The sequence below is a fragment of the Thermobia domestica genome, chromosome 10 (genome assembly GCF_964235325.1).
Source record: "Thermobia domestica chromosome 10, izTheDome1.hap1.1, whole genome shotgun sequence".
Classification (NCBI taxonomy): Eukaryota; Metazoa; Arthropoda; class Insecta; order Zygentoma; family Lepismatidae; genus Thermobia; species Thermobia domestica.
Genome location: NC_137463.1, coordinates 139,617,976 through 139,636,450, shown reverse-complemented (window position 1 = coordinate 139,636,450; position 18,475 = coordinate 139,617,976). Strand labels below are relative to the sequence as shown.

The 18,475-nt window shown below is 34.3% G+C and overlaps 1 protein-coding gene across 4 annotated transcripts in view; it reads right to left on the bottom strand.

Annotated features, from left to right (window-relative positions):
* The window catches only part of Taf1 (TATA-box binding protein associated factor 1), a 726,438-nt gene that overhangs the window by 149,598 nt on the left and 558,365 nt on the right, over positions 1–18,475 (bottom strand). For all 4 annotated transcript variants that reach the window (XM_081728611.1, XM_081728610.1, XM_081728612.1 and 1 more), the window contains one exon: positions 7,812–8,105. In XM_081728611.1, coding sequence (XP_081584737.1) covers positions 7,812–8,105 — 294 coding nt within the window. The remainder of the gene's footprint in view (positions 1–7,811; positions 8,106–18,475) is intronic.

The window sequence follows — 18,475 nt, the reverse complement described above, 5'->3', positions numbered from 1 at the left end:
TAGGAGATTAAAACCATTTATAGGTCAGCAAAACGAGAAGCTAGGTGCTGATGAAGATCAAGAGTCGGATTGTGAAAATTAAAAAAAGGAATCGTTAGGATTTACTGTAACTATATGGCAAATCGGGTCTATCGATGAAGTGAAAGTCAGGGAGCACTATCTCAACCAAACCCTTTTCCCGAGACTGAAGGAAATGTGACTCCATCTGAATTGTCCCGAATCGGTAGACACTATTTGGATTATAGTTACTAGAAGTTTGGAAATGTTAGAAGTCATAAATATATATATGAATTAATTTTGTAGAAATTAATGTATTAAAATGATGTGTCTAGGGTATAAATAAAGAAATAAGTTAATAGATAAATTAATAAACTAACTAGTAAACAAAATAATAAATAAAGAAATAAAAGTCGGGATAAAGTAGTAATTATAACATTTTCATTAATTTCAGAGACAATAAACGATTTTGGATAGAAAGGAACCGAATTAGGAAATGGCATTAGTAAATGTACTTCACATAATTAGTTTGGTAATAATATTCAGAAGTGGAAAAGCTGAGCATCATCAATTAACTTTGCAAGACGTAGGAATTGCATTAACTCAAGATGCACTAGCAGTACATGCTTCAAATATGGTATATACTACTATTAAAATGCATATAAACTTTCATCAGGCTGTACCAATGCATAACGTATGTAGTGAGACGTATGATATTTTACAAGACTATGCTGAAAGAGAAAGAGAGTTTAGAAATATTATTATTAATTCGATCCCATGTCAGTTTGTGTATGTAAATGGAAGTACAAAGTGTGTTCAAAATTTAAGAAGTAAACGATCAATTTTGTCATTTCTTTTGGGATTTAGTTCAATTGGTTTGTCCACATATAACTTCATACATACACAACAGTTATCCTCTTCAGTGAAACAATTAGCTTAACATGAACATTTATTACCTACCAAAATAAAGAATTTAAAAATGTCATAGAATCAGGAAATTTCAATAGTTAATGGTATAGTGGTAAAGGTACAACACGTGTTACAAAATGTTAGAAGTAAACTGCAAGAACTGTATTGCTACTTGCATCAAGCTAAGAGGAAAATTCTGACCAACATATTTGCCCATCTTGCAAGAGAACGTGTAACGAAAATAATTTATAACATTTTAAGTAATCAGTTATCAGATTTTGTCAAACTCTGATGTGAAAAAGTTTATAAATACTCATGATGTTCTAAAACATTCAATATATCGTTGGGATATAGGAATGTTTTATAGGGTTTCGTCCGTATATCTTATGAAATACCATTATAATGAAAACAATATTGATTTGTTGTTAAAAACACCAATTATTTATGATAATACTGTATCAATGATGTATAGTGTAATCTCAATGGGATATTAAACGCAGAATTCTAGAATCTTTCATAAATTACCTGAAGCAGTGTATTTAGCAAATGGTGTATATCATACACTAGATAAATCAAAATGTGAATTCAAAAGTTTTTTTATATTTTTGCGAGATGATAACGCTCGACGATGAAGCGAAATGCCTAAACAATATTATATTTAATGGATCGTTACATGGTTGTCAGCACAATACTGAAAAATATTTTGGGAAAGTAATATATAGGTTTACACATGCAGGTGTACTATATTCATCGTTACAAGAGGGATATATAACGAAATTAGGCGAGCATCACGAAGTAACACCAACAAAATTAAAGCATGGCAATAATCGTTCATATTTTGTGAATTATAGTCAATTTGACAATTTGATTTTCGGCGAATTGTAAAGTAATTGGTGTAAATAATAAACATTTGAATTTGATAGGCAACTGGACTGAAAAACAATTGAACTTTACCTTACATACAGAAGAGTTAAACTCATTAGCGGAAAATTTGTTAAAATTAAAAGTGGACACGACTGTACCACGGCTTGTATTAAAGACTGATTATATAATGTATGTAATCGCTGCAGTTGTAATTGTATTAGTTATTTTAGTAATCTCATTAATTTTATTATATTGTAAATTGTACAAATCTATAAGAAAATATAAAATAGAGAACGATGAGGCATAAATAATAATAATGAATACAAATAATAGAAAATTTATTCGTATCCTAGGGCACAATATTCTATATAGATTCTATATTGGAAAACAACTGTAAAAAGAAAATTTTCGAAAAAAGTAAACATAACAATTTGGAAAAGTGGAAAGTTCAGATAGAAAACATGCAGGGAACACTTACCAAGCAGCCATCACCAACCATCACCACCACCAACCATCAGTGTATAATCTATGATCTATGAGTAACCAACCGAACCAGTAAATCGAAAGGTACGACGTCCTATTTACATCTCAGGAATACGAAAGAAATAATAATCAAGGTAATAGATAAGGATAGATAAACTAGACAAGTCTAGGAATGAAATCTGGTAGAGGAGAATAGAGAGAGTAAATATTGTTAAAACATCAAAATATTTTAAAGGGACACAAATAGTAAGCCGTAATGAGGAAAATTAATAATAGAAGTAATAGTAGATAGACTAAAATAGATAAAATTGGTTTTAAATACATAAGGTTATTATTGGAATACATATAGTAAATGTAGAAATAGAAAATAATGAGTGATATAAGCGATTATACAACGATTAGATTTTACAAACCAATTACATTGTTAGTTAAAGGGTTAAAGAATTTTAGTAAGCTTAAATAGATTAATGAACAATACTATTGAAGACAAAATAATACATGAAATAGACAAGAGAGAATAATAAGAAGAAATATACAGTTTTAAAAGAGAATAATAATAGAACAGCGATGAAAAGAATAGGAAGGTATTGATCCCCGATTTATATAATTAGTGCTTATATATAAGCAATATACGCTATAAAATCCAACAAAATATTTGGATGTAATGAATTTCTGAAAAATATATAATATTTAATTTGTATTTTAAGTATATAAATATATTTAAAAGTATTAAATAAACATTTTTAATATTTGAATAATAATAGCAATTGCTCATTGTACTAAAAGTATTAATTGGCATTATTTACATAATGGTCATATGCATATTATAAATGCTAAAGTTAATTAGAGACAGCGAACAAGTATTGGTTTGCGTTGCGACCATCAGTGATTTCTGACCGGCAAGAAGTGAAACATTGGACTGAGACCCGTTTGGAGGCTAGATGCACTCTGAGATTGCAGACGACAGCGAGCGTTAACGAACTATTCGAACTATAACGAATGCCGGAGGATGCGCTCTCAATTTCCATCCTCCGATGCTAGCGAAGTGTAAACGAGTAAAATACGAAATAAAACTTATTTAATTATAATCAAAAATTATCCAGTAATAATTAGATTAATCCATAGTTATTAATAAAAAGAAGCTTAAGGAATATATATACATATTTTAAAATGCATTTAAGCAACGAAAATACAACGAAAATAGCGGATAAAAATGCACATATTTTAATGCAATTTTTAACGAATTACAAGGAAGAAAAGGGGATATAACGTGTAAAACTTAATGTTATAAACCGGCAGTATTTTACACACATAGACGTTACAAAAGAATAGCCTTACACCAATATTAAGTAAAACGTAGAAAGTTGTGTAAAGACAAAGAAAAGAACATTCTAGGCCTGCTTTATAGTGACGAAATATTATAGTCTAAGAGTATAAGCAGACACAAGTTAGAAACTATAGATAATTTAAATTTATACTAGCAACTATTGCTTACTAGGACATTGAAATGAGCTCGTCCCGACTTTATCTATTTCTCATCTATGTCAGAAAACCAACGGAAGAAATGGACTTCGAGACAATATTGTTTTTAATACCTACTATAATTTTAGGGATTATTCTTTTGATAGTAATTATTAGTACATGTTACACCTTTGCAAGAATACGAAAACTAGAAAGAAAGCATGAAGCTAGGAATAGCCAAAGTAATGTAAGAGTCAATTTTAGTTCAGAAGTAAAAGATCTATGTAATGCAGACACTTACGTGCTCCCAAATTATTCAACACTTTATGCGAGAGTAGAAAAGAATAAAGCACCCGGACTCAACACTAGCACACCTGTTATCCACATCACCAAGCACAGACCACTTTAAACAATGATGCCAGATTCAAGCAATGCATATTGTGACACTTGCACTGGCAATGAAAAAGAGGTAGCACATTTACAAATCACTAGAAATAATACCATGAATTCAGAAGACCAGGCAATGCAAACAGGACACGTCACTAGTTTCCAAGCACAGATCTCGAATTAGTGAATAAAACCGAAATAGACGGTAAAATTGGTGTCACGAGGAACGGCGAAAGGGGAGCATTCTTCCCTTGTGATGTTATACTAATTTAAACTTTAAAATTAGTAAAAATCCACCACAATTTCTTGGGTGTTGGGATACCCATCATAACTAGCATGAAACCAACGCGTAAATGGACGAGACGTGGATGTATCTTAAGCCAAACTTGGTTCGAAAACTGATGAATTTGCTTTTCTCAAAGTCAAGTTCAGCGTTGCTAACTACCTGAAAGTGGATTTTCATGGTTCATAAATGAGTGGTTTTGGTGAAACTTATTTTGAATTATATATAAAATAAATTAGTGAGGTTAAATGTAGTGATAAGTGGCATATATATAAAAATAATAATTTGAATTCTGTTTTGCCTATAAAAGTTAGTGAAAAAGTGTGAAATTCTGTTATTAATGTCGCGGTGAATTACGGACGTACTGATAAGTTGTTCCAAATTGGCAAGACTGAAAAGAACATCCGGTGGTGTGACAATGGAAATTTTCTTGCAAGCTTTGTTACCAACGGCAAAATGGATAAACTTAGTTGCAAAAAGTAAAAGAACTTGAGGTGCAATTAACTCAGCTCATAAGTTGAGTCGACATAATTCTCACTTTAGCCATTAGATGGAGTGAAAATACAGACTGATGACTGAAATACATATAATAATTATTCCGATTAATAAAACGAATGAAAATTAAGAATATGAATAAACTATTTGGTATTGGGTATTTTGGATTTAATAATAAATATTTATTAATGTTGTAATATATACATATGTATAATATTTGATGTTTTGTAGATATTTCTGTGTAAAATTTTTCATATATATACAGAGTGTTCCAAACTGAACGATCTCCTATGAGATCTAGTCTGTTAGCGGAGCATAAAAGGGTTTCAGTAGGGGGCATGTGGCAGAGCCTATATATTTTATTATTTATTCTGTTTTATTTTCAGTTGATCGTATTTTTAATAAAGATTTAGATTTTGATTATTAGAATCACAGAAGACAGTAAAGTATTAGGAAATAATAATACAAGAAAACAAATTACATAAGCGATGGACATTGCTCTCGAGTGTAAAAATAATTATGTAATGTTGGTATGTAGTACGTCTTGACTAGCAAATTATTTTAATTACAGGAAATTGGAATCAGAATTTAATTAATGTATGAATGGAAAGAATTGGTAGAATTTTATGTAAGTAAATTTGTAAGATGCTTGTAAACACAAGACACTCTTCTCGGGTATGTTAGAATTGCCAGGAATCGTGAGTCAAGGCATTCCAAGGATTGCCAGTCGTCGGCCACAATGAGGAAACCGTTTCGTTTCCTAGATGAGAAAGAGCACACGCCTCTGACGTCATGCAGAAGCGGCAAATTCCAGGTTGCAGGAAATCCAACAAAACCAGAGGACCAGAGGTCACAGGGACAGGGAATGAGAGTTGGAGAGACGGAACAACGACGACAAACCGGAGAACGAAACTAAAGTTCGAACAAGTAGAATTTCTAGAAACAGATCTCTGATTATGATAGGACAGCGGTACTGTTCTTTTATTTGAGCGAGTCAGTATTTCGCTAGACGAACTTAGAAATTTATTGTGTAGGACCGAGGAAATATTATTATGCCGACCGTTTGAACCACTACGGCGTCACCAAATTACATCGCAGACCGTTCTCAGATATTAACTCCACTCTACCCCTTGGAGTGACCTGTCAGCGAGATACTATCCAGCCTGTGACTTGGCAATTGAGAGGAGCCTATTGGACCAGCATTTCCAGGAGAGGCAGAACCGGACAACCAGAGGTATGTGCTACTTTCTTAAACATTTGTCGAAGGCTCAATGTTTGGATATGCAGTGTTTGAACTGGCATTTCTAAATAACCGAATTTATACACAACACCTTACACACTCTTACACAAGCTTAAGAAAATACAGCGTTAATTCTATTCTCGAAATTTGGAGTTGTTATTTAGACACAGAAATCCCCGTATTGACATGAGTAGAGTTATTACCTCTCGCTTAGTTATAATTCTTATTCCCACTCATTTCAGATGGTGAGTGGAAGGTAACTTCTCTGAGTTCACTCGTATCATTCCCAAACTAGAAACGAACCAGGGAGGTATGTCAATATATATGGTATATATATATACACCTTTAAGTCGTAACATTACAGCTCTAAAATGAAAAAAAAATCCTGCTTTCTCTTTCAGCGCTTACTCATAATTATTCCCACGCCATTGTGACGTTGTTCTCAATACCTAAAAAAAACATTCTAATTCCTTCACTTCTAAATTTCCATTACCTCTCCTTGTGACATTTCACTTCGTTTAATTTCATCTGTAAGATTATCTCATTGTCCTTCTTGTAACACGGGTACGTACATTCCTATTTTTCTAATCCTTTTTCTCTTCTTGTTTTTTCGCTACCAGCTATCTTTCTCACATTGTTACTCTTTAGTTCAATAGACTTTTTCAAGATTTCTCCTCCAGGAGATCCGAATAACGTGCGAAAGACAATTATATTATTTTCTCTTTCTTTCGTAGATTACCGAGAGGAAATAAAGTGATAGTTTCTTGTTCCTTTTCACCCTGTGGTATTATAAACATTGAAATAATTCTAGTCACATTTCAGACTAATGTCAAAGTTGTCGAAATGATCATTACGATTTCTGTTACGAAGTACTACTGCTTTCTTACGAGACTACGTTTGGCCCCTCCATCTAGACCATTTCGGCAAGAGTGGTCCTTCTAAACTACCACCGACAGAAACCAAAATTTCACTATTGCACGTAATCCTCTTTATCTGATTCGTGTGTGTCTACACAGAGACAGAGTTTGTCCGAGAAAAACGGTATAAGTAAAGGTAGTATGTGAAAGTAAAGAAATTTGTGTAAAAACAAAATTTAGAATTTTTCTAATATGGATGCGAAATTTGAAAGCAAACAAATAAAATTTGCTTTAAATCAGCTATAAATATTTGGAAACAGATGCTTGAAGATCATGAACACAAAGTTGCTTGATGAAATAGCAAACGAGAAATTCTGAGTCATAATTAACAGAAATAAATCATATAACAAATAAAGAAAGAAAGTGTACATAAATAGAGTACACTTTAAAAAATATCATGGTTTAGTAACGGAATATGCGTTGAACTGCAATACCCTGGATACACAAAGGAAAGGACGTCCAATATGAACACTGAGAAGAACAGTTGAGCGGAAATTGCTGTAACAGGAAAGACTTGGACGGAGGCGACAAATAGAACAAGATGGGAATGCTTCACTGAGGCTTCATGCTCAAAAAGAACAAAAGGAAAAATCAAGTAAGTAGTGCACATATCCCTCCACAAGTGTAAAATGCACTTGCGTTCAAATTTCGCTGTTGTGTAGGCGTAAATTAGTAGAATACGTGAGTCATCGTGATACTTGCCCATAATTATCAAAGCATAAATTAGTTTCTTCTAATATTTATCAAATTAAGTAAACATTAAATGTCTCATTACCTTTCACTTTCTTTGCGATTGTTTCCAGGTCCATTGGCTGTTTTATAACGTTGTAATAATCTTTCACGAACTTCTTATTTACAGGCTTTAAGAACGGCCACGATTCCGACATAGCCTTTAGCTTACTGTTAACAATATTATCTAAGATGAAGGTGAGTGCGACTTGATCGTCATCATCGAGCAAAGGATTAATTGCTTTCTCCAAACGCATCAGCTTTTCTTCTTTATCTCCAAGTCGCTCAACACAAAGACCTAACATTCGACGTGCTGCAACAGTTAAAGAGCTCTTCGCACCTAGGAGGATTAAATAAATAATCTGGTTAAACTTTTATATTCAATAGAGAAGTGAACTATTTTATCTGTACAATATATCCCTTACAGGTGCGAGAATTTCATAAAAAATTACGAAGTGGAAAAGTGCTACAGGGCACAGAGTCGAACTCGAGCTTAAAATTTACAGTGCACAAGTACCAAGAGGGGAAATGCGTAGGCCCAGAGGTGAACTCGATAGTGTAGAGTTTGACGAAATGGAACAGGAAATTAGAGGCCCGTTTCTAACTCTCACGAGGAATTCGATTCAAGTGTGACACGAAATTGTGGACGAGTTTATGCGCAAACGAAGTGTTTTTGAGTACAATTAAAACCATTAGAGGGAAAAGCCCTCGATCTCAACCGTTCCGGAGATATAGAAGAATAAGGGTAAGGTTGGTGCTCCGATATTTTGCCAATTTGCGACTATGTTGCAAGTGAATATGTTTGAAAACCACATTGAAACGTTAAGTAAGATGCACCAGGGTGGAATAAAAGTGGTGTTGAATGTTGCGATGAGTTGCGTAGCTTTTATCCGGGGCCGGAAAAAGAAGGAGCTTAAGGAATAACAAACGCCATTGACACGAAGAACAAAATTGTATATTACATGCTAATATATCATGCCGTTAGCTCGTAGATAATGAGAAAAGGTTATATAAAAATGTATTAATTACATATTCAAAGGAACAGAGACGTTATTGTGTGAACAAAAATACAATTGTTATATTCTGTGCAAAAGTGCTATAGAAAGAAAAAAACAAATTAAATAATATGAATCATTAAAACATATTGTTGCAAACGTAAGTACGACAGTGTGTAGTTATGTGACACATTAAAACGCAATGTACGGATCAATAAGAAAAATAATGTCTTACAAAAAACACGGTACGCCTCATATACTGCGTATCATATACAGTTCCGATCGGTTAATAATTGTAGAAATTATAGATGTTTGGAAAGTTTGGACGGCCACCATTTTTTTACATTTTTCATCCTATTTTGACTGATAATACTTTTATTCGATTCAGCGTATCAAGAAACCTGAACATAGATACCTGACACGCCTATTTCAGGCAACAATGGAACTCCGGTATTTTTGCCTTCCCAGTCCAAAACATTCTTCCCCTAGAATTTTTTTTATGGACTCTTCGGTTTTGTAACCCTCATGTCTAAGGCGACGTATTACTAGTTTTGTGCATGAAGGAATTATTCATTTTTAAAAGACTCTTTTACTTGTACTAACACTACATATTCAAAAATTCGCAAAATGTCTGCGCACTAGCCTTCCCTTTATTCTATATCTCCGGAACGGTCGAGATCGAGGGTTTTCCCTCTAATGGGTTTCATTGTACACAAAACACTTCGTTTGCGCATAAACTCGTCCACAATTTCGTGTAACAGTTGAATCGGTTTCCTCGTCAGTCCAGTAGCACATTTTCACTTTTTGAATTTTTATAATATATTCTAGTTATTTATGTTAGCGATAAAGTAATTCATACAGTATAACTCGTCATTACATTGAAATAATTCAGTTTTGCTTTCAACATGAGAAATACAACTCTTTTCTTACTTTTTGACTACTTAAGTAGAATTTGAACTACAACTGTTTAACTTTTTTTCAAAAGGTTAGGTTGGAGGACTCTGAGGTAAGGTTTCTTTCACATGCTACAACAGCTTATTTAGAAATAACAACCAATACATTAACTTGATTACTCAATATATTCAACTGGTACAATTGGCACTCAATTTAACCAAATATAATTTTTACCAAGGCATTATCTATTTTATCTATGAGTATAATCCTGTTCTGTATATTGTCGTTCAAGCAGAAGTCACCAACTCCAAAAAAATACACATGGAGGTGGGGATTTCTTCCAGTACAAGGACGATACGCAAGATGAAATGCATGATGTTCTAATATTGCCAGGTTAGCTATAGCAGGTGACATTGTAATGCTAAGGAGAGCCAGGTTTAGCACCGTAATTTCACTTGCTGCATCACCTTGCAGGTGCTGCATCATGTATTTCAGCTTTCATGTTGTTCCGTACTGGACAAAAAGCCTAGATGGAATTAGTGACTTCTGGTAGAATGACGACTATATACACTGCAATTAAAACCATAACTCCAATTACGCCACGTATGAGTGGAATGACATTTATATCACAGATCTGTCACATGATTATAAAGAAATCGTTACAATTTCACAACTGTACGACGCGTCTAACCTTGATACTTAAGATGGAGTGAAGCCTACACACGTTGGGAACACGATTTTAAAATGATCGTTGCCTAGAAAGTGAAAACTTTTCAAATCACTGTTGCTTTTCTTTCCTTGTACAATATACACTAAGATTTCTTGGCAGATGAAATGGCAACAAGTACTCGCAATCACATAACTTTAAGCAGTGTTATAAACTTTACGTATGCTCATGATATCTCCGGAACGGTCTCAGATATAAAATTGCTGTGAACGGATTCAGGATCTTTCTATTAAAAGATCTACATAACTGAATATATATCTCAACAGCTTTGTAAAATAAAACATTTAAAAAAATCCAATTCTTAATCACTTCCTATTCATTCGAGATACGTGGTATGTATATCATAATATTAGACATTATCATTCTTTGGATGTGAATTACCCTGTCTGTCTCAATAGCATCGTTACTATTACAGAGGCCTCCAAAACTTGTTCGTGAAAAGATGTTTGTGATCCTTTAGTTTGTAACACTGAATAATAAATGTGGCACTGAGAAACGCTCCACTGTCGCTTCAGAATATCGATGCATTAAAAAATGTAAAATAGAAAGTGATAATGATATCGGATAGCGAACATAACAACAATCCTTTTTAACGATAACGGTGATAATCACACTTTTGATAATAGCGTAATAAACCGTATCTCGTGCCTTTACACTTCGATCTCATTACTAGAATATTCGATATTAACTCATCATCTCAATAAATGAGCAGTCGACGGAACAGATAGCTTCCGCTTATAGTTATATTCCACATAATACAGGAACAACGTAATAAGTCCAAAATCTAAATTATCAGGTAAAGACTTTTGAAGACCTTTATTCATTTTGTTAACGGCTTGTGCTGAGAACAGAATACTGTTTCTTAATATTTGAAATATAAATATTGAAAAACAGCATTCTATTATCACAACAAGCCACTAACAAAATGGGTAAAAATCTTTAAACGTCTTTATCTAAAAACTGAGTTTCTCTATTTGCTCTTCCTTTTCCAAATACTACAGATATATGTATATACGGGGTGGACTATTTATTTTGATACGTAAAACTTTTAAACTAACAGATAAAAAACGCTCAAGATTTGCATCATGCAAATATCGACAGGAGGCCATATCACCAGGTCAACAGTGTTACCAAGCCAACATTAATATATATATATATATATTAACAGTTATACAACAGTTTGATATAAATTTACTGTAAACAGTATGATGATGTTTATATCTTTTGAAAAGCACCTACGAGCAAAGTACCTGTAATACGAGCCTCGTACTTATCTAAACATATTTACGAAGAAAAGGCTTACGAAAAAACAAATCATATTTTCAATTAATTGTAACTTTCTTTCTATTTATTCAAAATCCTTAATATCATAATCGTACTATTTCACATTAAAGTACTTTGGATATGCATTGCCACATCCATCTCACTTGGATCTTTGTAGTTGTAGAAGCCTCCAAATTTGGAGATTTGTGGATGTTTGTGATCAGAAGCGGCTCGTGAAGTAAAGCATACCGGTGAAGATTAAAATCCCCACCCCCTCCCTGAAAGAAGAAAACTTTCTTAATGTATGCAATAATTATTACATTAGATATTCTTTATTCCCTTAACTTCAAATGATAAAACCTGAACTTTTAACAGTGTGACTTCCCTCACAAGCGTACTTAATTTACAACACTGAACAATAAGTGTGATATTGTATATTTTCCTTCATTGTGTAGGTTTGACATTTGTAATAATCTTATATAGTGGTATTTGAAGACAAAAAATCTTTGTGTTGGGCAGATAACATTGTTAATCTGGTGATATTGCTGGGTATCAAATAACGTCCCCCTGCCTGTATTTACATGGTGCAAAACTTAAGCGTTTTTTGTTAACTATACAAAAATTACAAGGGCGTTTTAAGATACATAGTCCATAAAAAAGTACACAAACTAAATACAACTTTCTTACAAGGCTGTCTATAATCTTTATTATAAATTAACTAGAAATGTTACAGTTTCGGAAGTATATCACTTCCTTCTTCAGACTACTACTCCAACTGAAATCATAAATAACATTACATTATAAATAAGGTAATGTTATTTATGATTTCAGTTGGAGTAGTAGTCTGAAGAAGGAAGTGATATATCGATAGTACTGGATATTAGAATAAACTTGAATGCAGCTGTAAGGCTTAATGTAAATAAGAACGTTAAAATTTAAAAACCTTGTACATCACTTTTTATTTTACTAGGTTAAAAAATATTATTATTTTACGTGAATACCTTGTTTGTGTTTTGTATATCCTGCAAAACTGTCTCATAAATCCTATGTCTTAACCTATCGTATGAAATGTTATGAAGGAGATATATAGTAAGACCCGATTGAACTTGATACTGAGTTAATCATAAGAGTCCGACCAAATTCTATAAAAAGATCTGGAAAAGTTCTGAAAAAGGCTTACGCTGGAAAACTGGGAGAATTCATCGGGTAATATGTATATCTATACTATGTGATCAAAAGTATCCGGACACCTGGCTGAAAATGACTTACAAGTTCGTGGCGCCCTCCATCGGTACTGCTGGAATTCAGCCACCCTGTTGGCCCACCCTTACCCTTGATGACAGCTTCCACTCTCGCAGGCATACTTTCAATTAGGTGCTGGAAGGTTTCTTGGGGAATGACAGCCCATTCTTCACGGAGTGCTGAACTGAGAAGTATCAATGTAGGGCGGTGAGGCCTGGCACGAAGTCGGATGTTCCAAAACATCCCAAAGGTGTTCTACAGGATTAAAGTCAGGACTCTATGCAGGCCAGTCCACTACAGGGATGTTATGGTCGTGTAACCACTCCGCCACAGGCCATGCAGTATGAACAGGTGCTCGATCGTATTGAAAGATGCAATCGCCATCTCCGAATTGCTCTTCAACAGTGGGAAGCAAGAAGGTGCTTAAAATATCAATATAGGTCTGCGCTGTGAGAGTGCTACGCAAAACAAGGGGTGCAAGTAGTGATGTGAGGTGGAAAATTTTCCGTTCTAAAAAAATATTAGTAATCAAGTAACAATTCCTCAGCAATCATAAAATTGGTTAAATTGATGTACAGAAATGTAAAAAACTGAAAGATCGTTTAAAGGATCTGAAAATTTTCATGGCTCAGACAATTTTCAGTACTATGTAGGAAAAAGTTAAACAATTTTTCCTGAATCGAAATATTTTCTGTCTTATATGGAAAAATTGAAGAACTTTTTATGAGTTGGAAAATTTTCATCATTTTGAAGCAAAAAGTAAAACAACTTTTTGTGCACCGGAAAGTTTTATTGCTCTGTAGAAACAAGTGAAAGGAATTTTGATAGATCGGAAAATGTTCATCGCGATGTAGAAACAAGTGAAAAAAACTTTTCATAAGCAGGGAATTTTTGATATTATGTATAATGATGTTTGGTGGAAAATTTTCCACTATATTTAACTACACATTCAGCTACAAAATTTAATTTCTGTAGAGGAAAGTTAGTCAACAACAAATTATAATTTTCCAATTAGCTTTCGGGAACCGGAAAAATTTCTAATATTTCAAGTTGGGAAGTAAATTTTGCACAGTTTTTCTCTCTGTTCATCTGCGAGCTTTTTCGTTGCTAAGCGGTTAGCATACGCGCCTTTGGCATGGAAGACCTGGCTTCGATTCCCAGCGGGAGCTCATGTAGTTCGGATTTCACGTTAATCAGTTGGTCCCGTCTTATATAGTCTCGCTGCTGAAAGGGACGTTAAACTCAAAATCAACTCAATTCAACTCCTCTCTCTCTCTCTCTGTGTGTATGCAAAGTGCAGAGGACATGAGTTCGTAGATACAAATACCCCATTCTATTATTTAAAATTTCAATTTATTAAAAGTCATGAATGTTTTCCGATTCATAAAAACATACTCCACTTATTCCTACATCGTTGTTTAGTCGTAAAATATATTAGTAATAAATATTGTCTTAAAAAGTTTCATGAAGTGAAAATCTAACGATTCTTCATTTCAAGAATGTTTCAAAAACTTCAATCCGTTCTTCCCTCAGAGTCCACCTTTGATCTTACCTTAGATTTCGTCAGTTTAATACGCATAAGACGGTTTTCTCATAGCTTTACTACTTTTATAGATTTACATTCTGCAACATTTATAAATAAGTAGATATAATAGAGAAAGAGAGAGAGAGGGGGGGGGGGAGAAACACTATGTAAATTTTTACTTCCCAACTTGAAATATTAGAAAATTTTCTGGTTCCCGAAATCTAATTAGAAAATTATAATTTGTTGCTGTCTAATTTTCCTCTACAGGAATTGTATAAATCAGTGTGCAGTTAAATATAGTGGAAAATTTTCCACCTAACATCACTATACATAATATCCAAAACTGTCCGGATTACGAAAAGTATTTTCACTTGTTTCTACATCGTGATGAAAATTTTCCGATTCATGAAAATTCCTTACATTTGTTTCTACAGAGCAATAAAACTTCCCGATTTACAAAAAGTTGTTTTACTTTTTGCTTCAAAATGATGAAAATTTTCCGACTCATAAAAAGTTCTTTAATTTTTCCATATAAGACACAAAATATTTCGATTTATGAAACATTGTTTCACTTGTTCCTACATAGTACTGAAAATTGTCTGAGCCATAAAAATTTTCAGATTCTTTAAACGATCTTCACTTTTTAACATTTTTATACATGATTTCAATCAATTTTATGAATAATGAGGAACTGTTACTTGATCACTGATATTTGTTAAGAACGGAAAATTTTCCAGAAAAATATACAAGAACATTTTCCACCTCACATCACGGGTAAACAACGATATAGGAATACGTGGAGTATGTTTTTATGAATCGGAAAATTTTCCGATTCAAAATTTTCCAGAAAATTTTCATCGCTGTACAGGACAGACAATTCTTCGATTCATGAAAAAATGTTTCATTTGTTCCTACATAGTACAGAAAATTGTCTGAGCCATGAAAATTTTCAGATTCTTTAAACGATCTTTCAATTTTTAACATTTCTATACATAAATTCAATCAATTTTATGAATACTGAGGAATTGTTACTTGATAACTGATATTGTTAAGAACGAAAAATTTTCCGGAAAAATTTAGAAGAAAATTTTCCACCTCACATCACGGCTAAACAACGATGTAGGAATAAGTGGAGTATGTTTTTATGAATCGCAAAATTTTCCGGAAAATTTTCATCACTGATTGCAAGCCCCCTCCAAGAAAAACATGACCACACCATAATATCACCACCTCCGAATTTTACTGTTGGCACTACACACGCTGACAGATGACGTTCACCGGGCATTCGCCATACCCACACCCTGCCATCGGATCGCAACATTGTGTACCGTGATTCATCACTCCTCACAACGTTTGTCCACTGTTCAATCGTCCAATGTTTACGCTCCTTACACCAAGCGAGGCGTCGTTTGGCATTTACCTGCGTAATGTGTGGCTTATGAGCAGCCGCTCGACCATGAAATCCAAGTTTTCTCACCTCACGCCTATCTGTCAAAGTACTTGGAGTAGATCCTGATGTGGTTTGGAATTCCTGTGTGATGGTCTGGATAGATGGCTGCCTATTACACTTTACGACCCTCTTCAACTGTCGGCGGTCTCTGTCAGTCAACAGACGAGGTCGACCTGTACGCTTTTGTGCTGTACGTGACCCTTCACGTTTCCACTTCACTATCACATCAGACACAGTGGACCTAGGGATGTTTCGGAGTGTGGAAATCTCGCGTACAGACTTCTGACACAAGTGACCCTCAATCACCTGACCACGTTCGAAGCCCGTTAGTTCAGCGGAGCGCCCCATTCTGCTTTCTCACGATGTCTAATGACTACTGAGGTCGCTGATGAGTACCTGGCAGTAGGTGGCAGCACAATGCACCTAATATGAAAAACGTACGTTTTGGGGGGTGTCCGGATACTTTTGATCACATAGTGTATATGCACGTCGTCTATAAAGTCTGACCACGGTCTTTTGTTCGGAAACGGTTAGGTAGATGGAAAAAACAGCGAACACGTATCCCATTACTTTTAGGGCACACAAGTTGAGTGAAAGTGTTCCCAGATGGGGTCCAACTCAAAATTTTCAAATGGCAAGGGGTGTCAAGTAGTATATCGTTGGAAAGGTATTGTTAAAAGAAAGAAAATTGTACCAGTCCCCTAGTCCCTACATGAACCTTGTGCAAAATGGCGGTCAGTCAAGATGTCAACACAGTGCGCATTGCAGATTCAGTGGCCACCTCTAACAATCTGAAACAGTGAATCAGATGTCAAAAGCGAACAACACGTGTCGCATCATTTTAAAAGTAGAACATACTGAGGTAAAAAGTGTTGTCCCAGGGTTCCCTGGGGGGGGGGGTCCCAAATGGGGTCCAACTCAAAATTTTCAAATGGCAAGAGGGGTCAAGTAGTATATCGTTGGAAAGGTATTGTTAAAAGAAAGAAAATGATACCAGTCCCAAGTCCTTACATGAACTCTGTGCAAAATGTCGGTCGGTCAAGATATTAATACAGTTTCCACTGAAATGTCTGTAGCCACGCATAGAAATCTACAACAGAAAATCAGATGTGAAACGAGACAAACACATTTCTCATCGTTTCAGAAATACAATACTTATCGTGGTAACAAAAGAATACCAGCGGAAACGGTTAGGTAGATGGAAAAAGCAGCGAACACGTATCCCATTACTTTTAGGGCACACAAGTTGAGTGAAAGTGTTCCCAGATGGGGTCCAACCAGGGCATGCCTTAGAGTCTCAAACATAGGCGTAGCTAGAACTTTATATTTAGGTGTGCACAAAGAAAATAAATTTGGTTTTATGCCTTTTTAATACCTTTGTAGCAATACAATCACTTGGCTCTTTACCTGCACTAATATTTTTAAAGGAATATAAATGACAGCGTTGAAAATGTTTGGATATACCTATGTAGTGGAAAAAAACTCAAATTGCATTGAAATTACACACACACTAAACGTTCATAAATATTATAAACAAATACATCAAAATGCACATAATCTATAACAAGAGACATTTGTCAAAAGACACAATGTTCTTAAATTCATCAATAATTTCATTTACATCAATAGACGAAACTCTTTTCTGTTCCACAAACAGCAAGAGCAGGGTTTCCAATTTATCTTGTTTCTAAGTTACTCTTAAATTACTTTTAATTTGAGTAAGCTTGGAGGAAGTTCTCTCACACGTGCAGTTTGTAACAGGTATAAAAGCGCTGTATTATAGAGTAGAATGCAATAAATATCTTCTTTTTATCCTCTTTCTCCAATCACTGAAACCACTCCTGTAGCATAACAGAAGAACTTCTTTTAGGTTCACACGATTTTCCTTTCAGAAGTCTTAGTTCTGCTGCCAACTCGTTTCTTGACAATTTGAATGTTCTAGCTAAAAGGGTTATTTCTTCATCCTTTACATTCAAGTCAACTAGATTTCCCACGACACTGATGACTAGTAGTTTCTTGACTAAATATCTCATCAATACTACAAACAACTAAGTCTGAAAGAGGATAACAATAATAAGAAATTCTCATCTCCTCTTAATTTGTTTCGTACAAATACTGCGGGCTGACTGATTTGTCAAGACTCTTTGCAATTTTGGGCCTCTTCACTGGAGGAATTGAAATCTCCAGACTATCAGAGATCTTACCTTCATTGTAAAATTAAATGAATTGAGACTAATTTTTCATGGATTGCACAGCATTGCGAAGCGATCTGACAATAGATACAGCCGAAAGTAGATTTACATCTGAACTTTGGAGTAATTTAAGGAAGGAGGGTGAAACAGAGTATATTCAACAAGTTCAATATTTCGAATAATCTGTACTCTTAATAATTTTCCTTGGAAAAAGAAAGATGCTGCTTATTTTTTCTTTCTTATTGAAATATCTATCTTTAATTCTCTTTGACACACCCGGCACACCCTGTGACTACGCCTATGGTCTCAAATGGTGTTTAACTCAATTTATTTTTAAATGGAAAGGCAATTGAAGTGGTGTGTCGTTCGAAATACCTGAGTCAGGTACGTAAAATCCTCGTCTGTGTTTGTGTCGTTTGTGC